This window comes from Myxocyprinus asiaticus, chromosome 11, assembly GCF_019703515.2.
Source record: "Myxocyprinus asiaticus isolate MX2 ecotype Aquarium Trade chromosome 11, UBuf_Myxa_2, whole genome shotgun sequence".
NCBI classification, from domain to species: Eukaryota; Metazoa; Chordata; class Actinopteri; order Cypriniformes; family Catostomidae; genus Myxocyprinus; species Myxocyprinus asiaticus.
The window spans coordinates 8,218,239-8,245,467 of record NC_059354.1 but is presented as its reverse complement, the minus strand read 5'-3'; the positions used below and the strand labels follow the sequence as shown (position 1 = coordinate 8,245,467).

General features: G+C 36.6%; 1 protein-coding gene across 3 annotated transcripts in view; it reads right to left on the bottom strand.

Annotated features, from left to right (window-relative positions):
* The window catches only part of hycc2 (hyccin PI4KA lipid kinase complex subunit 2), an 85,096-nt gene extending 57,867 nt beyond the window's left edge, over positions 1-27,229 (bottom strand). The window contains exons 1-3 of one of the 3 annotated variants that reach the window (XR_007898414.1): positions 27,118-27,229; positions 12,165-12,236; positions 9,223-11,986 (exon numbers count right to left, since the gene is read on the bottom strand). Coding sequence is in view for 1 of the 3 variants with exons in the window: in XM_051709800.1 (XP_051565760.1) it covers positions 3,187-3,199 (13 nt within the window). In the remaining 2 variants the exon portion in view is untranslated. Of the gene's footprint in view, positions 1-3,186; positions 3,355-9,222; positions 11,987-12,164; positions 12,237-27,117 lie in introns of those variants that run through there. The other 2 variants (XM_051709800.1, XM_051709801.1) reach the window with 2 other exon arrangements.

Genomic DNA, 27,229 nt, shown 5'->3' with positions numbered 1-27,229 from the left:
AGAAGGCTCATCAGCACCTCTTCTTCCTGAGACGGCTGAGGAAGTTTGGAATGAACCGCCACATCCTCACACGGTTCTACACCTGCACTGTGGAGAGCATCCTGACTGGCTGCATCTCCGCCTGGTACGGCAATAGCACCGCCCACAACCGCAAAGCACTGCAAAGGGTGGTGCGAACTGCCAAACACATCATCGGAGGTGAGCTTCCCTCCCTCCAGGAAATATATACAAGGCGGTGTGTGAAAAAAGCTCGGAGGATCATCAGAGACTCCAGCCACCCAAGCCATGGGCTGTTCTCACTGCTACCATCAGGTAGGCGGTATCGCAGCATCAGGACCCGCACCAGCCGACTCCATGACAGCTTCTTCCCCCAAGCAATCAGACTTCTGAACTCTTGATCTCCCACGATCAAAATACATCAGCCCTGCACTTTATTACTCTTTTATCTCACACAGGACTGTCATAAATTATATTACTGTTATTATATTACGTCTCTCTTAACAACTGACTATCAACCGACAGCCTGAATGTCAATACAGTACAATACTGTACATTCTAATATATATATATATATATATATATATATATATACACACACTTTTTTATATATTTTTATTTTTTAATTTTTATTGAATAATGTGTATCTATATAGTATCTATATAGTAAGAAAAACAAAAAAAAAACAAAAACAGCATATTGTATACTGTACAGTGTATGTTATTATTTGTATATTGTTGAGTGTAATTGTGTATAACAGATGTTTAAATTGTGTTGTGTTAATTTGATGTTTTAAGTTGTGTAATTATGTATAACAGATGTTTAAATTGTGTTGTGTTAATTTGATGTTTTAAGTTGAGTGTAATTATGTGTATAACAGATGCTTAAATTGTGTTGTGTTAATGTGATGTTTTAAGTTGAGTGTAATTATGTATAACAGATGTTTAAATTGTGTTGTGTTAATTTGATGTTATTGTAAATTGGTATATGTCTCATCACTGTCACGACTGCTATGTTGATCGGAACTGCACCCAAGAATTTCACACACCATTGCACTTGTGTATATGGCTGTGTGACAAAGTGATTTGATTTGATTTGATATTGCTTGGATTAAGTTACTTTATAAACACCCTGTAGCAGTGGTACAAACAAATGGATTAATTTCAGATTATTTTACTCTGAATAGGGGCACCTGGTAGGGTTGCCCTCTTTCCCCATTAATGTTCTATCTTGCCCTGGAACCATTAGCAGCCGCGATAAGAAAGGAGGATGATTTTCCAGGGGTGGTGGCAGGAGGTGTGGCGCATAAACTTCTGCTTTACGCAGATGATATTTTATAATTCACCTCCGACCCTACTAGATCTATGCCTTGCCTCCACAGAATTATTCATTCCTTTTCTACATTTTTGGGATACAGAGTTAACTGGTCTAGATCCGAAGCTTTGGTGCTGACAGCGTACTGTCCAGTAACGGCTTTTCAAACGGGCACCTTTCATTGGCCCAAACAGGGCATTAAGTATTTGGGCATTTTATTCCCAGCAAATTTATGTGATTTAGTTAGAGTTAATTTTGATCCCCTAATAAAAAGGTTTTTGAGCGATGTGGGCAGGTGGGCTTCATTACATTTATTGATGATTGGGAAGGTTAATGTTATTAAAATGAATTGTATTCCAAAATTCAACTACCTGCTACAGTCTCTCATTGTAGATGTCCACCTCTCTTAATTACTTTGGACATTTATTTAAATGTTGCCTCAAGCATATGGCTGATCCCCAAATTATGTATCAATAAGTCCCCTTTCTGTTGGTCAGAGTGGATTGTGAGGGGGGTTACTACACTCGGCGACCTGTATGAGAGTGGAGTGTTGAGATCTTTTGAGAATTTGGGTCATCATTTTGGGATTCCCAGATCTCAGTTCTTTAGGTATTAACAGCTACACCACATGCTCTGTACGGTTTTTGGGAGTAGCACACACCCCCATAAGGCGGCAGATTCTTTGGGAGAGGTGATTACTACTTTTGGAAAAGGTCATTGAGGCATCAGTGTATTACTTCCTGCTAATTCAGAGTCTGGGGGATGTAGCTTTAACTTCTATCAAGAGATTATGGGAGAAAGATTTGAATTTGGTATTGGAGGATGGAGTGTGGACTAAGATTCTTAAAAATGTCAAGTCTGCATCTAGAGATGCAAGGGTTCGCCTTATGCAATTTAAGATTTTACATAGATTTTACTAGACCCCCTTTAGATTATATAGGCTTGGTTTTAAACCTAACTGCTGGCATTGCCAATCAGAAGTTGGAGACACAACTCATGTCTTTTGAGGGTGTGTTAAGATTCAAGATTTTTGGTTGAGGGTTCGGAGTTATTTGTGTGACGTTTTGGGCACTCGGGTTTTACTTTGCCTCAGACTTTGTGTTTTGGGCGATGTGGCAGTCATAAATTTGGGGAACAAATTTATAGAAAACTGGGTTCTGACAAGTGTTATGATTGGCAGACAAGTCATTTTAAGGGGTTGGAAGACGGAGGGAGCGCCATCATTTCCAGAGTGGTATGCGGAGATGGGAAGGGTGGCAGGTTTTGAAGAAGGGATATCTAGAGGATTGGGTAATTTGGACTTGTTTATGGGAAAGTGGGGCAAATATCTGGCATGTTTTGAGGGCTCTCGGGGAGGGACAGTGGAGAGAGAGGTGTAGATGTAGAGGTTATGTGTGTGATTATTATACTTTATTTAATTATTATATTTTATTTTTTAATATTTGTTTTTGAGAGTCTATAATCATGTGGGACCACTGGGGTGTTCATGTGGGGTGGGTAGTAATAGAGGGGGTTAAGTATTGATTCTAAGAATGTTCTTGCTTTTATTTGTTAATATATGAATCAATAAAAAAAGTTAATCTGAAAAAAAGTACCAATTACCTTCCTAAACAGCTAAATCTGTACATTATTCCAAACCTTTGTCCGCCAGTGTATATTTTTGCCTACAAAACTAATTTAAAACATTTAAACATACACCTTCAGATCAAAATGTTTTTAAGATCATGAGTAACATTTCAGTCAAGAGACCATGTATGGCAGTGTATATTGTCAACACACAATCTCTCACTTCAAATCATTGTTGCTGCTCCTTCATTACTGCAGTTCATTTCAAGTTCACAACCAATGCAAATGAAATGAAATGTTTTCACTCACAGTTCAGTGTCATTGATTGGAGCCCATTGATTCCTCTGTTTAATGAAGATGAATCAATGCTAATAAAGTGCAGTGCTGCAGTGTACCTGTCAGTCAGTGTCAGGTCAGATGTTTTCTGGACAGCTGATCATCACATCATCTGTTACACCTGCGTCACATGTGTCTCACCTGCACACACACAAAGATAAATCACTTTACATGTGATCCAGACTGCTTTTCATGAACAAACTCTCTAATCAAAACACTTTCAGTTTTGTGAAAGTATAATATTTTATATTATAATTTTAAACTGTTTTCAGTTTGTTCATAGTCCATAAACTGAATTCAAGGATGTTAACAATTAAAATTCAAAAGCATTACAGGTTTCAAAAGTTTCTCATTGACCAGGATTACAATAGTTTTCAAATACAATACAGCCCATATAATTTCATTTAAATACAACTTTAAGTTACTGTAAAAGGCTGCACATGCTTGCATATAAAAACAGCAAGTATTCAGTCACTGCATACTAGGGTTGCAAAATCCCGGGAATTTTCAAAGTTGGAAACTTTCCATGGGAATTAACGGGAATAAACTGGAAATTTGCAAAATTGCAAGTTAGCCTATAACAGGGAACTTAAATGTAGTTGAAAAAAAAAAAAAAGCATAATCTTGGTTAAAACAACCAGATTTAATGCAAATTCAGTTGAATTTCTACCCTGCGCATTCCTCAATCACATGCACACAGCACACTACTTACTGCAGGCTACTTACTACAGCAGGACTATTGAAGCCACTCTACTGCACTTGAGCCCAAGGACTACATCCAGTCAAGTAAGTTTTGATGATATTACTAGGGTAAATATATTTGATCTATGGTATTAAAGTTTAAATAGCAAATACTAAAATCAAAATGTGTTTATACAGTAGCTAGCTAGCCAGTAAATCAGATATGCTAAATGTAAGCTAGCTAACACCATTTCATTGACAATTTAAGAGGCTAGCTATCATGGTGCTAGCTAGCTCAACTGTGATGCTGTTTCTTCTGCTAGCCAGTTTTCTGTTATCATACAAGAACGTAGGTTATAGTTTGATTTAGCATGCCGATTGAGGAGTGTTCATCTATTCATTTAGCCTATTTCTATTCATTTGTCCAGCATCAGTTGTAAAATATTTTTACCATTCCAGAATATTCCAATTGTTTAGCTAACTATTTATATATCTGTGCATGGCATTGCATTAGTATTTTTTACAAGCTTTTTTCTAATCTTATTCTACTGAACAATGCCACGTGCTCCATCTGATGTGTGGATACATTTCACCTCAGCCAATGTAGATGGAAAGGCTGTGTACATTTACAAATACTGGGCAAAGACCTATGTTAAGAATGCCACAAAGATGCAGCAACATATAGCTAAGTGCCTAATATTTTTCCAATATTTCCAAAATTCCCCAGCTTAACTACCCATGGAAATTTTCTGGAAAGTTTCCGGAAATTTACCGCCCCTTTGCAAACCTATTTCTAAGTACTAAAATATTGCATACTATTTGAATTTAAGGGTGAACTCATTTTTGCAACACTTTACTTAAACAAAGCTGCCTAATTTAATTATTTTACATATTATTAATACATTTCAAATTTGTCATCTTCGCATGAATTGTAACAGTAATCATTTAGAAAAAGAAATATATCTATGTTCAGAGGGGTGTACTATTTTATGCTGTGTACTGTAAATATCTCTGAAATGCAACCAGACATTCATAATTCAATATTATTATTGAGAAAATCCTGCTAGAAGAAGGTCCTTCTAATGTACTATATGTATAGTCATTTGAGTGTGTAAGGTCTATTGTAATCATCAGTCAACGTCCAGCAGTAGCTTTATCATGCAGTTTATTTCTTTGGTCCCTTGCATTAAAGTTTTCTGCTGCTGCTACAATCATTGCTGATCATTGTTTTTCCACTGAATTCAGCAGTTTTGTTTTCCTTTTTTCTTTTCCGGTTCTAACATGTAAAACTTTACATCTAAGTCATATTAAAACCCATTACAGGAGGAGACTACTTGGGACCACATGAAATATAAACCTGAACTTCGACGCAGAATTGCACACTATTTCAACTCAACCAGAGGTCCCAGACTCAATTTTGTTTTTCATAATTTTTACTGGTGAAAGATAATCACAAATGATGATAGCTAAAATGCCATGGATCAATCCATTATTATGTAGAGGAGTGTCCAAATAACAATTTTTGCCTATGATTTTTGAGCAAAGCCACACATTAAAAAAATAACCTTAGAAAGGTTGCATCATTATTTTATTTTAACACAGATATAGGTAAGTCTATTACTAAAATCAGTTGACTCGGTTGTGTTATATGCCTATGGCGTAAGTCCAAAATGGGGGGAAAAACACATTTGTGTTGTTTTTACAAAGTCTGAGTGTCTATATCTCCATAATTAAAGTATTAAAGATGTCAAAATATTCTTTTAAATTCTGGTTCAGAACAAATTTTTCTTTTTGTATCTTCATTTTTAAAGTTCACAATCTATTTACAGTAAAATGTGAACTGCTCGTGTTGATGCGTAGATGTGAAAAGTCTTGTAATCGATGCTGGAGAAGAGCAGGTGTTTTCCTTTCCCTCGTCAGAGCTGTTCAGAATGTCAGTGCTGTAGCCATTTCAAATTGCTCCATAGCCCTTTAAAATAGAAAATTCTCATGTAGATTTCAAATGGGTTGCATGAGGTTTAAGTGCTATGATATCGAGGGAAGCCCAGTTTAATCGCGCATGTGATCCGCTCTGCGCTATCCTGTCACCGCAGCTCGTGGGGGAAGACCGGTTGACGAACGCACACATGCTCCAGTATACAGTAGTAGGAAAGAGAAGAGCATAAGTGATACCAGTCTTCAATCACCCCACGCACATCAGCGTACCACACCCCACGTATTCATCTTGCTTTCTGCGCTTTGTCATAAAATTTGCTTCCGCCGAAAAATGTTCAATGCAGGAAAAACCCTAAAAAATTACTACAAATCAAATTACACACACACACACACAAGGGTACTGATATTAGGCTGTTTACCACTTCTTTAAGACAACTACAAAATAACCAAGAGGAAGCGAAGGCCAAACCAAAATACAGAAAGTGAAAATTGATTAGCAGACTGGATCAACTATTAACGCTTGAGGGGCCATATGAAACTAGTGGACTCATGACATTTGACCACCCAATGCAAAATGTAGCTAACGTGATTTTTTTAACATGAATAATGAATGTTAGCTAATGATGCAATGTTTCTGAACGCATGTCCCACATACAGAATCAATGAAAAAGCAGTGCTGAAAAGTGTTGAATATCAGTGTGAGGCCTTCACACATCAGACTGCAAAGATTTCAAGGTCAGCAGCAGCAGTGGTGGTGTCCCTCTCTCTCTCTCACTCACACTCACACGCACACACGTTGGTGCGGCTATCCTTATGAGGACTCTCCATAGACATAATGATTTTTATACAGTATGAACTATAGATTCTATCCCCTAATCCTACCCCTAAACCTAACCCTCACAAAAAACTTGCTGCATTTTTACATTTTCAATAAAACATAGTTTAGTATGTTTTTTAAGTGATATGAATTATGGGGACACTAGAAATGTCCTCATAAACCACATTTATAGCATAATACTCTTGTAATTACCAGTCTGTAACCAAAACATTTTTCCTTGAAAACCATCCAAACTCGCCCACACAAACCGCTATCAGTTATTCAATCTCTCTCTTCTCCCTGAGCAATTGACAGCAATTCCTGCTGCAGGTGAATATGTGCAGCACAACTGATCAACTCCATTCAATCTCCAACCCTAATCAAACACACATGAGGTAGCAAATCAAGGTCTTCAAGATTACTTTAATCACAGGCAGTTGTGTAAGAGCAGGGTAGGAACTGAATGGACCATTTTCACAGTAATATTGCAGGGTTTTTCTCAAGCTATCCATCTCATGAACAGTTAAAACTGCCCCATTAAGCAATAATTATGTGCAATACACAGCTTAGTCTATTTCTATTCATCCAACATATCCTACCTCTTCTGCCATTACATTCCCTTGCTTCTGTATATAACAGATTTGTATTTGTAAATTTTTTTTTTTTTTTTGGTCTTATTGTGTATTTCTATATATACTTATATTTTCTATTCACTTTATATATTTTTTTTATTATTATCTCTGTCTTGTTGCTGTATTGTTTGTGCACTGGAAGCTTCTGTCACCAAGACAAATTCCTTGAATGTGTAAACATACTTGGGAATAAAGCTTATTCTGATGTGTCTTGCACTGAGGAGAGGCTTCTGTCTGGCCACTCTGCAATAAAGCCCAGATCGGTGGAGTGTTGCAGTGATGGTTGTGAACATCGGGTTCTTGGTCACCTCTCTTACCAAGGCCCTTCTCCCCCCGATTGCTCAGTTTGGCCGGGCTAGTTTAATCCAATATGCCATTTTGAAATTTTCATCGATTTATCATGAAACGGCACACTGTTAAACACCACGACTGCATTCACACCTCGCATTTGACCAAAAGTTCAGTTTCAGGCGCAGATGGTGTTTGGACCACTCAACATGTTTGGCAGACATGGGACAATGATAATCAGTACATAGATTCAGAATTTATAATGTACAATTTTATTTTAACATGACTGGCAGTGATTGGACGATGCTGGCCATTACTTTGAATCAGAATTAATTATGCTAATTTCTGACTGGCAAAATGCTTCAGCATTTTTTATTTGACTGTACAAAGAGAGAACATTGAGATTTTGTTGCCAAAGTAGAAAAAAACAACAACACTGTAACATAAGTCAAATTAAGTCAAATAACTTTTATTTGTATTTAAACAACTCATTGCTTAATCTGAGAAATGCTTATAAAATAACACCCACCAACTGTAAGGGGCTGTTCACACCGAACGCTTTTGCAACCATCCATTTGTTTTTCTATGTAAACGCACGCTAGATGAACGTCTTTGTTTCCCTTTTGTTTTTGTTTATTCAGCATCTCATTCAGGAGCGCCGTTTTTTAGATTATGTGTCTAATTAAAAAGAACTTTAAAAGCATATTGAGACACCTGCTTCCTGTTCAGCTGTATTTGTTGTGCTGTGTCAAGCCTTTTTTAGCGCAAGAATGTGATCGATCTGAAGTCATTGTATTACAGTGAGGATAAAAAATTGAATTGAAATAAGATGTGTTTGTGATTTATTTACATGTTTCTCTCGGCTGCATAAAGAAAAAAAAAATATTAATTTGCTTTCTCACATCACTAGCTTTAAATATGCAGCTTAGCTGGCTAACAAATGCATCAACGTGACCGGTTGGATATAAACTAATGCAAATAGATGGTAATAGATGGTAACAATCGTGACGTTTAAACATTTGGGTAGGACTTGTGTGTATTTTTGTCACATTGTTCTAACCGCTTGAGGTTAGCTGTAATGTTAGTGTCCTCTCAGCCTTGTCGGCAAACATACTGCTGATCTCTACTAATGCAGCATCTAGTCAACAAGTTAATTACTTTATAATCATATGACAATATGATCATATGGCACTGGATGCAACAGGGCAAAACTATCGGTGTGGATTTTTGCCGATAACCGTTAGTTCCAGAAATCTTTTATCGGTGCTGATTAATCGGCAAAACCGATATATCGGTCGACCTCTACCTTAACATAACTATCAGGATCATCATCCGTATAAAGCAAATACTGAAATACCTCCAGATGTCATTATATTGTTCTATTTAGGCTTCAAGCATCCCATAGGCAATGCCTGATCAAACAGCATGTGTTATTTTCAAAAACCACAGCGCTCTTCAGTTTCACTCAGTAGTGTACTCTCAGCACAGGGAATTGAGCCGTGCTAAAATTACTGCTAAAATTAGCAATGACGCAGCACACAGGCCATACACACAGGGACTGGGAACACACACACACGGCAACCAGTGACAGTACTGCCATACCCATACTATTATTCATTCAAGTATTACCCAGTAATAATAATAAAAATAATTCACAGATTGTTTGATTTGTGAGTACGAATAGACTAATACACATTCATTTATTACAAATTGCAGGCAAGTCCAGGCCTGATTTTATCCCTCATTACAGATTTATCTGATTTATCTCACATGCTGGTGAGTTAAAAGTTCAGTGGAAATCTGCAGAAATCTGTGGACGCAGAATCAGGTTCAATGAGGGTCTAGTGACTTTATATGTGAAACTGCAGCAGACAGAAATGCATTAAAATAAACAAACAAACCTTTTTAACCCTTAGAGAAATGCATCATATAGAAAGAATTGAGTGAACTGAACATTTATGACACTAAAGCAAGAGATGGTTTCTTTTTTTTTTCTTTCTTTTTTACACAGGCAGAATCAGGAAATATTGAGCAACAGAACTTGTGATATCATCACAACAGAAAATACAACCAGAGGTCCCCAGCTTGAAATTATTATTTTTTTAATCAATATTTACAGAGTTTTGTAATTTAGTAGAGGTGGATCAAAATGAAAATTTTCACCCATGACTGGAGCAAAACTAAAGGTAATTAAAATAAAAGATCACATTAGAAAGGTGGCAGTGTCATTTTATTTTTACACAATGATAGGAAGGACTATTACTAAAATCAGTTGACTTCAGCCCTTTTTGCATTATATGCCAATGGTATGTCAAAAAATTGGAGAAGTCAGTGCCTAACTAATTGTTTTTTTTTATTATTGTTTTATTTGTTCAGAATTATTTGATCTGAATTCAACTTTATCGTATAAAAAAAAAAAAAAAAAAAAAACAATTATCAAATAAATTCAAAGAATTTAAATCAAATGAAAAAGAACAAATACTTTTAACATACCACTGCATTATTTTTAGCAAAAAAAGTGATTGCAGATCCTCACTAGGGCTGTCAATACAATCAAATATCAATATATCGCGATACTTTTTCCTCACGATATTTTATCAATACTTAGATGCTTGTATCGTGATATATCATGATATTTTCAGTGCAGTCAGAGATGCTTCTATGAGGCACGAAAGAGACTGAAACTGATCCTGCAGTATTCACAGTTTCTCACGGACATGCTGGACCCCTCTTCATTTGCTGGACACGTTCTTCATTTGTATGATCTCAATGTCAATTCTTAAAATGCCAAGAGCGCTCTCTCTTTCTATCTGCAATCCCCTACAATCTTATGTGCATAAATACTTCCCTACAACAAATGTCTGTGATTAGCCACTGGCTGGTCATTTTTTTAGATTTAACTCACCAGTGTTTGAGTGGTTTAGTGGCAAAGATGTTCAGTGCCGAGATCTTTTCACTGCGTGCTGAGAGTAAAAGTTTTGACTCTTTCTGTGTGATGTGAGTCCAAAGACTAGATACAAGCAAACCATCTGTTGTTTAATAATGTCTCTTTTAAAATCATTTCTGTTCTCTACAGTCAGTTATTTATCAAAGACAACAAAAGAAACTTTTAATTCTAATCACACATAGCATGAATGCTGTAAAGAAGCCATTCGACCAAACAAACACTACTGTCAAAGTGCTTGCCACAGGTCTTAAAGAGACAGTACCATTTTAGCACTTGTTCTACATGTCTGTAAATACTTGTAAATAGTACAAATTAGGCATGTGAACAACAAACACGTAACAATATACTGTATATATGCACTGTATATATTTACTAATGTAATACATAGACTATTTAAAAAAAAAAAGCTACAATGTCAACAAAATGATGAAAAACTAATGCTAAAATAAAATTTGTAAAATTGATATGTCTGTAATTTAACAAGTTAGAAGGTCCCCTGTATAATGAATAACAGCATTAGCTGAAAGAGAATTTCTTTCATTCTTTTTGTAAGCAAAATGGACATTATAACTGAAATATACCTTAACTAATTGAAATTAAAATCAAAATCTAATCATGATATCCTGATGTATCGCAATATAGTATATCGAATCGTGACGTGTATCACAATACTCATCATATCATGAGGTGGCTGGCGATACCCAGCCTTAATCCTCACAGGACATTCCAAAACACAACACAGGAGGTTTTTTTTCTTTTCAAATACAGTGCTGCACAGCAGAGTATTAATAAAAGCATTGATGAAAACTTTAGTATAACAGCACTCTTGCTTGAAGGATATTGCTTAAATATAATGTAATTAATATTTATATAATATTATTATTACTTTTTATAAATAATACATTGAATATTACATTTTAATATACAGTAATAATATATGTCTGTGCAATTTCTTCAATTTCAGGCGTTTAGTTAAACTGAGCTTTCATTCTGGCAGAAAACTGAATGAAGCACTTTTAGTTTGTATGTTTTAAAAAGTGCTTCTCACTTAAGGATAATGAGTTCACTATATGGCATAATGGGCTTATTAAACTGCAAAAGGCTGCAATATTATTATATACAGTATTGTTTGCATGTGCTGCGTACTTTGCAGTGAATAAGTGCTTTGCTCTTAATCATCTACACACACACAGAACATGTGTGATGTTTTTGATGCAGTGTTATCATTGTATGAGCGGCAGGCTTCACACATTTACTTTGAAGCGCACAGCACATGCAGACTGAATATTTATTGAATTAAATCTCAGCCTTTTGTGGTTTAATCATCATAAGGCATTTCATAATTTTACTTTGTGCAATCATATGTTCAATTTATCTCAAATTTGTCAAATTCCATGACATTATGCATTTTATTTCCATTTGTATGACTGGATTCCGCAATTCCGTCCATGCTCTCCGCATCACGGAAGTGCACTAAAAAAGAAAGAAAGAAAGAAAAAAGACTTTTGCTGCTTGTTCAATTTACTTACTTAAAATGAAACAAAGCAACACAATTCTAGAACATTTTGTCACAACTTGATTACACTGAGTTCTATTCATTTCAATTTGTAAATGGAAGTTTACTTAATCCATCTGAGTTGGGACTACACACTTTTGTGGTGTTAATGTAGCATTGATGAGACTGGGCCAAGAATATCCACTTCCCAGCAGGCTTGGCATGGAACTGGATGGGGAGAACAAGTGTTGAAATTAAATGATATTTTATGCAACATTTAATGATAAGTTATATTGGTATAAATAAGTGTAATATTCTGTTATATTGGTATTTAAAAAAAAACCTTTTTGTTATGCTGGAGTTATTGGGGGGAGTTACCATTATGGTGAAGAATGGTGCTTGTGCTTAGGTTGAGGACAGACTTTCACTTTTAAGTGATAGGCTACTTGATTTGAGTGCTGTTTAGCTCTGTAAGCAGTTGCTATTAAATTGCCAGTGCAACAGTTTCACTGTCGTTACTAGGGATGCACCAATCCGACACCTGGATCAGTATCGGCTCCGATACTGATGTTTTTAAACGGATCGGGTATCGGTCCAACAAGCCCGATCCAAATCTGTTATTGTGTGTTAGTCAAGTTCGTTACTGTCAAGCTCCAAAAATGATATAAAAGAACCATAAAAATACAATTAAAGCAGTTCATATGACTCGTGCATTTTATTCAAAGCCACTTGAAGACATGCGACAGGCTGTGTTAAATATATAGTATCCGCAACGCCAGTGAATGGTGTTGCTCTGTTCACACAAACTCACGCACAGGCTGGTCGGCCGATATTATCGGGCGATATTAGCCTTTCACCGATATATCGTATCGCCGTATATTTTACCGATATGTGCCGATATGATTGAAAGATTGAAAGGTAAACATCAGAGCATCTTTTTGCAGCTCAGCAGACAATGGTGCGGTGGTGACTGTGTGTGGTGAGTGTTGATTTCACGCTTTGCTGTTACCTAATTGGTGAGACGCAATGCTGGAAAGTAAATAAAGTCCATCTTTTACTCTCCGTGGCAACGAGCTTACAGCTAACTAGCTAACCACATAGCTACTTTCATTGTTGTCAGCGTGTAAACATGCATTCACTAGGGATGTGCGCTACAACTAATTTAACTGTTGTTTAAATGGAAGTTTGTAACCAACCTTCAGAAAACAGTAACAAAACAAAAAAATATATATGTTTTTATGTGACCCATTTAAAATACTTAATCTATTCCAAATCCGATGCTAAATTCTACTGTAAAGGAGCATTTAACTGCAACGTGCTCGCCTTGAATTATGATCATTGTACATTAAATATAGAACATGACACGCATTCACTGAATCAACATTAGCAAATATTTAACAGGCATATTTATTGAAAACAATTAAATGTATAGTGCAGGATTAATGGAACAACCCTAACAGCCTGTTCTAAACGGAAATGACCAAGTAAAAGTTACTTAACATATTAAAACAGTCAGGACATTGTTGAAAATAATTAACAGGTAGACTAAGCCAAATCTATGAGAGAGAAAAACAACGCGCTGAAAAGTCATGCGTATTTCACAACGTGCAGTTGTGCATTAACCATTGATCTAATATGACAACTGTTCAGTAAAAAACGTTAACCAATATGTTAAAAATGTTAAATGTTTTATGTTAAAAAAATAAAAATAAAAAATAAAATAGTAGCTATAGGATAGAAAAAACAACGCGCTGAAAAGTCATGCGTATTTCACAACGTGCATTAACCATTGATCTAATATGCCAACTGTTCAGTAAAGAACATTAACCAATAACAGTTATGTTAAAAAAGTAAAAATACAAATAAAAAATAAAAATAGTAGCTATAGGATAGAAAAAATAGACCTGTGATGTAGCCTGCAATAAACCTAATGTATTCTAAACATGACGTGCACACAGAATAAAAGATAGTTTAACCCGTTAAGCAGTCGGCACCTCGTTGAAAATAGCCTTCTTAATCAGCAGATTAAAAAATGGCATACCTAGTCTAAAACAGTTATTTTCTAGGCTACTTACTCGAAAGCATACATTTTTTGATGAGTAAAATTAACCTGACGACATGGTCCTGTGGAAGACGTGACTTGACTCGCCTGAGGCGGCTATCCTGCACTTGAAAAAGCCTGCTCAGCGGAAAAATAACATACAAGTATGCACAGATGTAAATAAGACTCAAATGTGAAAACATCCATAGGGACTTTCAAACATTTGGAAAGCCGATTCCCGCACCACTGAAGTGATTTCATAACTACTTTGCTGAGTTTGCTTGTCTAGCGAGAGGACATTTTCCTGCGCGCACTGTGAGTGAGAGAGGGAAGAAGCACACGCAGCCTGAGGTGAAATTAAACTCTGTATCTGCTCCAGATATCCTCTTTTTTAAATAATATTTGTATTATTAATTTCATTTAAAATATGTAACATTAATATGACAGTAATTTAAATGCAGCCTCTGTATAAATAAATATAAAGCCAAACGTAAATGTGTAAAAATTATTATCAGTTTAATGGGGGGAAATATTAACCGACTAGTAATTCCAGTGTCGACTAGCAGCATCAGAACCGTTTAGTCGACTAGTCTCGCACATCCCTAGTATTCACCAAACTGTTTTGTTCAGGATTCAGTTTGGTACCCCCTTCATCCGAACAATTCCAGTCGTTGCATTTACAAAATGTAATATTTAGAAGTCCGGTTTTCCAGACATTAAAATATGATACGTAACAAAAGTAGATTTAATAAATAGTATATTCGCCCTGTGTAAATAATAATATATAGGAACTGTATCTAAAATAAATGAGGGGTGATACATACTAAATACAACAGGCTGGAAAAATAGACATTTATTCATTTTAATATCCTATATATATATATATAGAATGTGTTGAAACATGACTGTTAAAGCAGTTTCATGCTGAAGAACTGTTTAAGTTTTTTTCTCTCTCTCGTAAATGTAAATGAGTGTAAATGCCAACACCATCATATGTCGAAAGCACTGATGCCTGTCAACCAAAACATGAGCTCATTGAAGTCATTAAATATCAGTCTGCTTTTTTATTCCATCCGTTACTCCTGGTCAGAGGCTGCCGTATATATTTAGTTTATACATAGGGTTACGTCCTACATAAATTTAATGGTGCAGCGCTCAGATATTTAGTAGAGCGTAAATTGTGACTTAGTGCCCATTTATGCCACAACTAGACTAAGTTGTAACGTAAATATAGCTGGTGCAACCGGCCCCTGATGTTTATTTAGCTATTTATTTTACTTTTTATTTATTCTTTATTTTAATGGTCAGCATTTGACTGATACTGAACATTTAGTATAAGAACAACATTTACCTACATATATTTGTATTAAAAATTCCAAGTTCACTCACTTTTAGGAGCCCAGTTGGATTTTCTTATAATACAACTAGTGGTCGACCAATATATCGCAGAGGCAGAGAAATCAGTCGATATTCGAAATGTTTTAATTGTCAACATTGGCCGAATTTTTTTTTTCCGTTTGCAAGATTAGTTCTTCAAGCCGCAACTGTGCCGATATTTGCCTGCTTGGACGTGAAGGAGCCGTCTTGACATGTAAATGACCAATCACAGTTCGTTTTGTTACTACATGCCATCGTCTTACCACAATAATAGACCGGTGTGCAACACCCATCTCATTTAAACAGTACCACATATAAGAGCACTTAAAAAAACCAATAATAATAATAATAATAATTTGGTCAAATAAAAGCACATACAATAATCACTATATTCACAATATTGCTTAATTTTATATTGTCAGCAAACTTTTCAATATAATCTCATAATTCATGAATATTCGATACATCACCCAGACCTTGAATGCAGTGTGTAGTGGTTTCTTAAATGGATATTCACCCAAAAATGAAAATTCTCTCATGCCATCCCAGATATGTATGACTTACTTTCTTCTGCAGAACACAAATGAAGATTTTTTGACGAATATTTCAGCTCTGTAGGTCCATACAATGCATGTGAATGGTGACCAGAACTTTCAATCTCATAAAGGAAACATAAAAGTAATTCATATGAATCCAGTGTTTAAATCCATAACTTTAGAAGCGATATAATAGGTGTGGGTGAGAAACAGAACAATATTTAAGTCCTTTTTTACTCTAAATCTCCACTTCAGATGTGAAAGTGAAACAAACAGGCACAACATGTGATTTTCAGATATAAAAGTGAAAGTATAGATTTGGAATAAAAAAAAGGACATACATTCTGATCTGTTTCTCAACCATACCTATCAAATTGCTTCTGAAGTTATAGATTTAAACACTGGAGTCGTATGGATTACCTCTAAGTTCTATGTTTCCTTTATGTAATTAGGAGCTACAAAGGTCTGACCACCATTCACTTGTATTGTATGGACTTACAGAGCTGAGATATTCTTCTACAAATCTTCATTTGTGTTCTGCAGAAGAAAGAAAGTCATACATGAGGCTCATGATAAAGTGGTTTAGAGCGATTCTGTGCTCAATTCACAAAAAAATCTCTCTTATGTCTTGAAAGAAATATGTGCTCTGAATTCAGTCCTGAGTGGTTACATTTAAAGAGCTTCAGATTCACTTTTGTTGCAAATTTGAATAATTCCACATACTACACCAATCAGCCACAACATTAAAACCACCTGCCTAATCTTGTGTAGGTCCCTGTCGTGCAGCCAAAACAGCATCAACCTGCATCTCAGAATAGCATTGAGATGATATTCTTCTCAGCACAATTGTACAGAGCGGTTATCTGAGTTAGGGCTGGGCAATATGGATCAAAAATCATATCTCTGTATATTTAGGCTGAATGGCGATACAACGATATACATCTCGATATTTTCTACGAAGTGGGCAAATGTTCAGTTGTAAGTCAAAGCCACAAGTGAGATGGTAAATGAAACTTGCAACGCGCTTTACTTTGGGTCAGAAGACCTTTCGGGCTGTGAAGGATCTGAAAACTGAACTGAACACTTCCTCAACAGAAAAAGAGAATTTATTTAAACCAGGCTGTAGAAATGGGCCATTTGGAATGTGTGGAACTTGTGACGTCACAAGGACCAAATACATCTGCTAATGACTGCCTCTTCAGCAAGACATCAATGCCTATTTTTCATCATTGCACCACTGGCCTCACCCACTGGTGTTCACAGTCAGTCACACAGGTGAAGAGGAGAGACATGGGTCTGTCATGGGAGATTCATCTATAGCAAAGGGGACTTACACAGGACACCTTCATGTGCCTATCTGGATTGAAATGTTTTTCTACACTAGATGAACGGCTTTGACTACTATCATGCGCTGCTTTTAAAAGATGCGATATCAAGTTCGAACTCTATGTAGGAGTCCATTGTGTTTCATTCTGCTGCGCTGTTTCCTGTTGTTTTGAAGGCATTTCTGCACACATCTGTGCTATTTCTAATTGTTGGTCTTTTGTAAACATGGACTAGATGGACGTCTTTAATCGTTTCGATAAGTTTCCGGCGATGTGTGCCATGTTTTAATAGTGGTACAAGTGCAACTTTTATTTATTTTTTATCCCCAATTTGGTATGCCCAATTCCCACTACTTAGTAGGTCCTCGTGGTGGCATGGTTACTCACCTCAATCCGGGTGGTGGAGGACAAGTCTCAGTTGCCTCTGCTTCTGAGAACATCAGTCCACGCATCTCATCACGTGGCTCGTTGTGCATGACACCGCGGAGACTCACAGCATGTGGAGGCTCATGCTACTCTCCGCAATCCACACACAACTTACCACACACCCCACTGAGAGTGAGAACCACTAATCCTGACCACAAGGAGGTTACCCCATGTGACTCTAACCTTCCTAGCAACCGGGCCAATTTGGTTGCTTAGGAGACCTGACTGGAGTCACTCAGCACACCCTGGATTCAAACTCGCGACTCCAGGGGTGGTAGTCAGCGTCAATACTCGCTGAGCTACCCAGACCCCCTAAAGCGCAAGTTTTAAAAACGCATCTCATTCGGCTGCAGCCACTGACTGGGAGAAACACATGCGGTCCCGTGTGTAAACAAACACCGAAGATGTGAGTTGTTGCTCCTGTGAAGACCAGCGTTTGGCCTGTTGAAGCACCCAACATCACCATGGACTGCATTACATTTGCATATTCAGAACATTTCATCGTGGATTGTATGTGTTTTTGGCTCATATCAGAGTGGATTACTTGTGAACAGTCACAATATGATTCAAGATTTGCAAAGGAACTGAAAAATGTGGCAGTTAAACACTACAAGACTGAACATTTGAGTGAACATTTTGATACATTCAGATGAAATGTGTTAGCTGTGTGTCGTTAACCCTGAAATATAGTTTTAATGAGTACAATTATAATGTGAAGTGTGTTCATTTTCTTTCGATTAAGTTTCAAATATGGCTGTATTTGAGGGACTGCATGATGTTAGCCAGTCAGAACAGAGGACATTTACATTGAAGTCTTAAAGGGCCAGATAGCATTAAATTGAGCTTTCAGACAGAGGGCCAGAGACAGGATGAAAAAAGATAATATATTTTTAAATTATGACTGATTTAGTGCAAAAAACTTTACTGACATTATAAGTGGACCTCAGGGAAGATAATTAAATGATATAAAAAAATAAAAACAACAACAAAAAAACAGTATGTCATGACCCCTTTAACCGACAATTCAGCTTGTGCCTCAAGTTAAGAGACTGTATTAAATATGTGTGTCCTAAAAATAAAGAGGCCAAAAGCAACTTTTAAAATTACATTTAAATGAACTTCACTGAATTACAGGAGGAAAAACATACTTGAGGATTTTTAAGTTAAACGCAGTAAAAAATTCACTGCAAAAAAATCCTTTGTGTGTATCTATGTGTGTGAGTAAAGTGTGTTGCGCATGAAGACTATATTTATTTATTAAACAGAGCCTTTTGTGATTAAGCTATCCTATGTCTTCAAGAGACTTTCAATAAATTGCACAAGTCATATGGACTACTTTATTTTATGCTTTTTTTGGTTCTTTTATGCATTTTTGGAGCTTCACAGTAACAACAATCACTAACACACAGAATCGGATTTGGATTGAGCTCATTGGACTGATACCCGGTTAGGTTAAAATAGTCAGTACAGGAGCTGGGAAAAACGACTTGCCAAGCAGCCTCTTTTTTAGGCTGCACTTTATACTCTGGAAAAGTGAAGTTCGCCAAACTAAGCAACCTCCATGCCTTTAGCCACTGAATCAGACACAGCCCCTCTTTCCAAAACCCGCCTCAAAAAGTTACTGTTGTACCGCTGACATCGTTGTATCAGAGATGAAGCAGGAGACCAGCGGTGTGTAATCACAGTGTAGTCAAAGTTGTCAAAAGTAGTGTTGCACCAACTAATCGATAAAATCAATAATTAATAATGAAAATAATCGACAACTTATTTCATCATTGAATATTCAGATATGTGTGCCACTGATGTTCATTAGAACTACTGCAATAATGATGAACATAACTTGCTGGGGCTTTCAGGAAGCAGGGAAAATACTTGACTCTAATAGAATATAACACGTGCTGAAAGATTTTGTTGTAAGGTTGTGTTGGCAGATTTCAGATATTTAAAAATCAGTGAATGAATCGAATGGCTGGTATTTAATCAAGAAAATCAGAAGATTTCCTATTAAGCCAGTAGGTACACTCGAATGCATGGACATACCATTATGGCTGTGGAGTGGCTTCAATATTATGATGTCATCAGCAATAAAGGTTTTTATTTTAGATCAGCGGTGCCCTCAAAACACAAAAGAAAAAGCCCAAATAGAGGGTAAATCATGAGAGTATCATCTACCCCCCTGCAAACAACAAGCATCATGGTTAGTTTGAATAGGCCAATGTGTGATTATGGGGCAATTTGAATGGCAAATGCTGATGTACTCAAGTCCACCTAAGTAAACTGATATCTTCTAGCGTGTTCAAGGAACCATTCAAGCCATTGAGAACCTCAGAAAATATCTGTCCTTCAACAACCCATTCATTATTCAAGTGATTTCTGTCTCTTTAAGTAAAAAGCCATTTGTGGCTACAGTGGAGTAAAGCCAAATGCTGTCTTGCCATACACATGAAGAAGAGTAATGCTAGTCACGCTAACATTATTAGTGAGCAGCCCAACTGGCCATAGCTTTTAAAAATATGATCACAAATGTGGCTTATTGCCAGACAAAAATAAAATGTCATTCTATTTTAAGAAATCAATTTTCTTGCCAATAAAAATGAACATTCTGGAGGGTAAAGTGGTTGTGTATAGATTACAGCACTTTTTATAAACAAGAATCAATGTATGAATCAAACTCACTCAAAATGCAGATACATTTAAGACACTGGACACTGCCACAATGCATAGCCATCAGTCGCTGTCACTCACGCCGCCAGAAATTGGCAGCTTTCATTCAAAATAAATGAATTCTGGTCGCTTTGTTGCTACAAGTCACTGCCACTGTAAATGCCCCTTAACACAAGACGATAAAGATAATAGACAGGAATCATTCAGCCGTTTGGCTCTTGATAATCAGTTTATTCTGAATGAAAGAGCTCCAGTAAACCCAACCACATCCCTTCCATTTCCCAGCAGCCAGACAATGAGCTTAAATGAACCACAACCACGACACACATCTCCAGTTTAACAGATGGCTCAGGCTCAGAACCACATCATTATCATCCTTTCCCAGTAAACCTGACTCTCATTTCCTATTACAGACACGGTCACATGAACCTTTGCACGACAAAACTCAGCGGGCGAAGGCGGCATGGGTGGACATTGAGCACGTGTGAAACCAGCAAAAAAACTAATTGTCAAACAGCCTCTTTTTAATGCTGAACTTTATATTCTGTGAGAGTGAAGTTAAAAATAAACCTGTGGAATTTTGCTGTGTGAAAGGAAATGTGACCGTGTATTAACAGCAGAATGGCAGCGCATAACCAACTCAAGGCCATGAAGAAACAATTCATCTCATCAGAGCAAAAGTCCCAGAAGTTTACTGCTTTAAAGACCCCATGATTTTTAAAGTTTTCTTTTCTGTGTTCACATATTTCTGTTGAAAAAAGAAGTGCAGTTGGGGCATAACGAAGGGCTTCAATTATCCATTGGACATGATGCTACTTGCCACTGCATGGTTTTTACTGCATTTAAATGTTTTCGGCAGTCGGCAAAGTGAACTGTTGGTCCAGCAAAGCATATGAAATATTCATCTAGTGTTCTGTGCTTCATAAGCACTTAATGTTTTGTTTTTGTTTTTTTTTTAAATCAGAAATGTGTATCTGCACTGCAATAATGAAGCCCGTTTTCATGCGTGTCCTGCGAGCCATCGGAGAAATTATCTGCTCTGCGTTCTGAGTCCAGCAGGCTTTCCGATATTAGTGCACTTTATTTTAGGGATCAGAGGCTAGACAGTAATTAATGGCTAATAATTGCACATGTAAGTGCACTAGCAACTTATCTGGCATTAAAAAGGCATTTATGAGGCCTTTATGGCCAATAGGGCTGTTACAATTAAGAAATTTGGATAATTAATTTCTAAACTGCGATTATGACGATTAATTGTCTGTTTTAGGACTATTACGATTAATTGTCATAAATTGTCATGTGAACTTCAGACACCTTAAGAAGTCATTTTTACATATTTTACTTCAAATATATAAATCAATTAATAAAGTAGTGATATATGATTTCCTTTTAAGGGTTTAAAAACTTATGACATGAAAAATTATGTTTTAAATATCTAAATATTTTGAAATACTTTATGTTTTAAGTACTTTAAGTAATGTTTTGGTCAACTTTAGTTTTGGTCAATTTTACATTTACACTTGTTTTTAACTCATATTTTATAAAAAAAATGTTTTTATATATTTATATTACATTTTTATTATACAATGCAATAGTAAAATTTTTCTTTCCTAATTTCTTCACTTTCACACGTTATTTTAATGCTCTGATTAAACCGACAAGCCCTTATTTGTCATGAAGCAAAACCTTTTAGACTTCGTTCACTCCACAGAAATACAGCAAGTGTGCATCTCCTCCTCTGTTACTGTGTGTCATTAACACTGCGTGTATGAACACGATATGAACAGGAATAATTGCCATTACACAATCGTTTCAAGTGAAGTTGGAGCGCTGTGCATTCACTATTAAAGTATACATTTGTTCGTTTATATTTTCGCAAACCTCTGCTGACGGCGTGTGCACCAGAGCGCTTGAGAAGTGCTTCACATGCTCTTCTGGACAGGAGCTGCTTTGGTTGTCACCCGCAGTGCACTCGCTCAGAGATACTCGGAGTTCAGCTGAATGACACACAAATGCGCCACTGATGGCATTTATTCATTTTATTAAAATGCCCTCATTTGGGCATTAAAATGTGAATGGAATTGAAGTGCACAATAATCACGGTTATGTGAAATAACTGCGGTTAGAGCAACCGCTATCAAATGATTATTTAATAATCGCAACAGGCCTATGGGCCGATTTCTAATTCACGCCTTATACCTTATACTTTACATTTGTTTTGTTTTTTTCTCCTAAAAATAAACTTTAGCTAAAAACAAAATAGCTAGAATTTTCCAAATTACATCCTTTATAGGAGTAAAATTAATATAGACTGTGTATTTACACAAAGGCATTTTAATTAGCTGGAAAACACAGTGCTGTTATACAAAAGCAGCACATTCACACAGTGTACTGAGAACCTAAAAGATACAATTCATACAAATACAAATCATACATTCGTTCATTCCGATAATGGTCTTGGCGCCGAACGCCCCTGAGCTAAAACAACGCAAGACGCAACAAGCAGAATGTATCGAGATGCGTTTTGAAGTTATTTTTTAACTGACCAGCTGTCAGAGTTCCAACTAGAACATAATTACACTGAAAAACAGCACTGATGGACGCAAATACACATTCGTTGCAAATAGCCCCAACAAATAGGTCTAATGGAAAAGGCTACGACCAGGGAGAAAGAAAAGAAATTATATCTACATTTCTGTATATATATATATATATATATATATATATATATATATATATATATATATATATATACATACACACACACACACACACACACACACACACACACACACACACACACAGTTGTGGCAGAAATTGTGACATTTTGGCATTGATTTTGAAAATATGACTGATCATGCAAAAAAACTGTCTTTTGTTTTAGGATAGTGATCATATGAAGCCATTTATCACATTGTTGTTTGGCTCCTTTTTAAATCATAATGATAACAGAAATCACTCAAATGGCCCTGATCAAAAGTTTACATACCCTTGAATGTTTGGCCTAGTTACAGACACACAAGGTGACACACACAGGTTTAAATGGCAATTAAAGGTTAATTTCCCATACCTGTGGATTTTTAAATTGCAATTAGTGTCTGTGTATAAATAGTCAGTGAGTTTGTTAGCTCTCACGTGGATGCACTGAGCAGGCTAGATACTGAGCCATGGGGAGCAGAAAAGAACTGTCAAAAGACCTACGTAACAAGGTAATGGAACTTTATAAAGATGATCCCAGTGGAAAATTCAGGGATCTCTTGATACCAAGCCAAGGTCAACTAGACCAAGAAAGATTTGCATACTGCAATAATAATAAATAAAAATGATATATATCTTTTGCAAATGAGCGCTGGTCAGCAGGCCAATGAATGAATCCTTTACTGGGATTAATATTCAAAAAGGAAGCCTTTGCCATAGTAGGATTGACATGATACGTGAGGAAAAGTGTGGCACATATTGATTACAGTTCATTGCCATGACAACACAGAACACCTGAGCGAGGGAAACTCCTGAGCCTTTATCCGTCATTTAGATGAGAGGACATTAAACTGTCAATGATCAGTGTCTGCCAAACATCTGAAAACAGTCAAGTTCAAGTAATATTATCCAACTAATAATCGTAACAATTATTCTGGTCAAAGACTCAACAGACCTATGCTGTTATCTTTAGAATAAGTCTACTACCTCCTTCATTTCTTGTGGTTTAAGGTCATCACTACTGGATTGGATTCGGGATTTTTGTAACATTTTTGTTATAAAAAATGTAACATAAAATTGGCTGAAAACACACTTTCTTTGTGCACTTAAAGATGCACTCAGTATTTTTCTGGTTTGTCATCCTGGACTTACACTGCCACCTAGTGGTGTGGATGCAGCATAATTCAAACAATAGTTTTCAGTTATCGATGCCATTGTAATAATTCTCAGTTCACAGTGAAACATGATTGATTTCCAAGAGTGAAAGTATCCAATAACAGGGTGGTTACTGTGATCCTAAAGCCCAATGTATACTTCGGTCAGACACGAATGCTAGGCGTCTGCGTACAGGACGTGTGAAGCAAATTTCATCATCAGCAGAGTGAAAAACGCATGTGCCCCATCTTTTCTAACAGCGTGTACTCTGAATGTGCAGAATGCACCTGGAGTTATCTGCATTAATTAGTGGGTCCACAAGGTGGCAGCACTCACAGTTGAGCCGTTGCTGTCACTAAGAAGCGCTAGATGTTATCGGCGCCAAACATCTGGGTAGGGTTGCACCAGCTGTGCATAAGGTCTCACGTAAGTTGGGACATAAAGTTCACACTAAGGGCTTAGTAACTACTAGATAGTTTGTAACTAAGTCAGTGCTTAATTTGGTTGCACCACCTGGTCTTAAGGCTAGACTTAACTAGCGGGTCGTTAACTCTCCGTAAAGGAATGCGTATTCGCATAATATGATGTTTACCTGTATTGATCCAATAAGCAGCCTTCAAATTTATACACAGAAGTGTTAAAAAGCTGTGAATTTCAGTTTGATCTTGTTATGGTTGAAGTTCACGTAACTGTCAGCTGTTATAAATTATATCCCCATTAAAATACGATACGTAATAAAAGTAGATTTGATAAATAGTAGCTATATTTGCCGTATAAATAATAATATATAAGAACTGTATCTAAAAAAAATAAGGGGTGATAAATACTAATACAACAGGCTGGAAAAATAGACATTTATTCATTTTAATATCCTATATATATATATATATATATATATATATATATATATATATATATATATTGAATGAGTTGAAACTTGACACCGGGCGGCGCATCCTGAAAACTGCACCGTTATAGCGGTTTCATGCTGAAGAGCCGCTTAAAAGTTTTTTTCTCTCTCTCGTAAATGTAAACTATTGTAAATATCAACATCATATATGTCAAAAGGATTGAAGCCTGTCACGCAAAACATGAGCTCACTGATGTCATAAAATATCAGTCTACTTTTTTTTATTCCATCAGTTACTCCTGGTCGGAGTCATCTGTAAATATTTTGTTTATTCGTAGGGTTACATCCTACCTAAGTTTAATGGTGCAATGCTCAAATATTTAGTAGAGCGTAAATTGTGATTTAGTGCCCATTTACGCCACAACTAGACTAAGTTGTAACTTACGTATAACTGGTGCAACCGGCCACAGGTCATGAAGGTGGAAACAACAACAGTGAATATGCACATCAAGAGCATTTATGTGAGGAGGTCAGGAGATGCATTTGTATAACTAGAGTCTGAAAGAATATCAAGACATCTTTATGGGTCTAAACTCCTGAAGAAAAATAGTTCAGTATCTCATAGCAGTCGTAGCACGCATGTGCCAACCGCCTGTGTATGCGCGTACAGTCAAAAGAAGTATACTTTGAAAGGCTGAGCATTCGACTGTACACAGACGCTGAGCATCTTGAGTCAAAACCAAAAGCCGGTAGCATAAACTCAAGATTTCATCTGACAATTAGTCTGACTAGCTAAAGACACCAGAGAAAGTCTATTAAAAACAAGCTCACAGTTGTCTTTAGTAATTCACATTGCATTGTGGGAAAAGACAAAGACATAAAAAAAATGGGTGACAGTGGGCGCTCAGCAGTTTTCCTTTGCTGAAAATATTTGCCTGTTAGAATGCAATGCTTCAAAATCAGTTGTAATGAACAAATTTAGTGATTTTAACCCAAATAATAATAATAAAAAAGAAAACTTAAGGAATTGTGTTACCATCGTAGAAGTCAAAGTCTTCTACAAAGTCTCAACTGAAGCCCCCACAAGCTCAGCTGACAGTTATTTTCCATGGCAACATGGAATGTAAACAAAAGTTAGCCTAGCGGTGAGCTGTCTTATATTTCGGTCTTAAATTATTTTCTCTCTTTTCTGCATTTAAGCTTCGGTAGCTTACTCTTCGACACTTAGATTTGCAGTACTGCTAATATTATTGACTACCGTATAATAAATTGCCTGTTTTTTCCTCTTATTTGTAAGGCTCTTTGGCTAAGTGCATCTCCAAAATGTATAAAGATATGTGTGCAGTGGTTCTCAACCAGGGGGCCGGGACCCACTAGGGGGCCTCAGGACACTTCCAAGTAGAGGTCTCAAGACGACTTAAAATTAATTTAAAATAAGAAATATTAAAATAATCATAGTTAATTAAAATGCTTAAAAAAAAATTATGATGTATGCCTACAAATTATAAACAGACTCTTTCTGAAACTTTTTGAATAAAAAATGATCATGAATAATTATTTTAATCAGACACGTCTAGTTTCGGGCAAGGGGGCCTTCAAATATTGTCTTGGACAGTGGGGGGCCTTGGAGTCAAAAAGGTTGAGAATCACTGCAACAGTGCGATTCCTTCATAAGCAAACGAGCGATTACATAACATCATATCGGATCCACACATCACGACTCCTAGCAACAGTCCTTCACACGCGCACACACACACACGCGATCATATCTCATCAACCCGTATACATTAAAATATTGAATTAAAGAGCACTGTCAATTTATACGACAGTCAGTCAGAACAGTCTGCGTCCTCACAGAGGAGATCTCACACATTGATTACAGAAGCATCACGCGTGCAGTTATTAATCACATGCGCACTGATGTGTCCAAACAACACGAGCCCTTCTCGCATGATGGACAGATTAAAGGACAAACTATCAAACAACAGAATCATGTGTGTGTCACAGCACTGTCGTTAGTCTGACGTGATAAACTCACCTAGTTTGTTGTTCAAACGGAAATCATCCGTACACTCCGACTGCTCGCGCACTACTGCTGTGCTGATGAGACGGAGCGCCGCGCGCCACATCCACATCAGTGACGACAAACA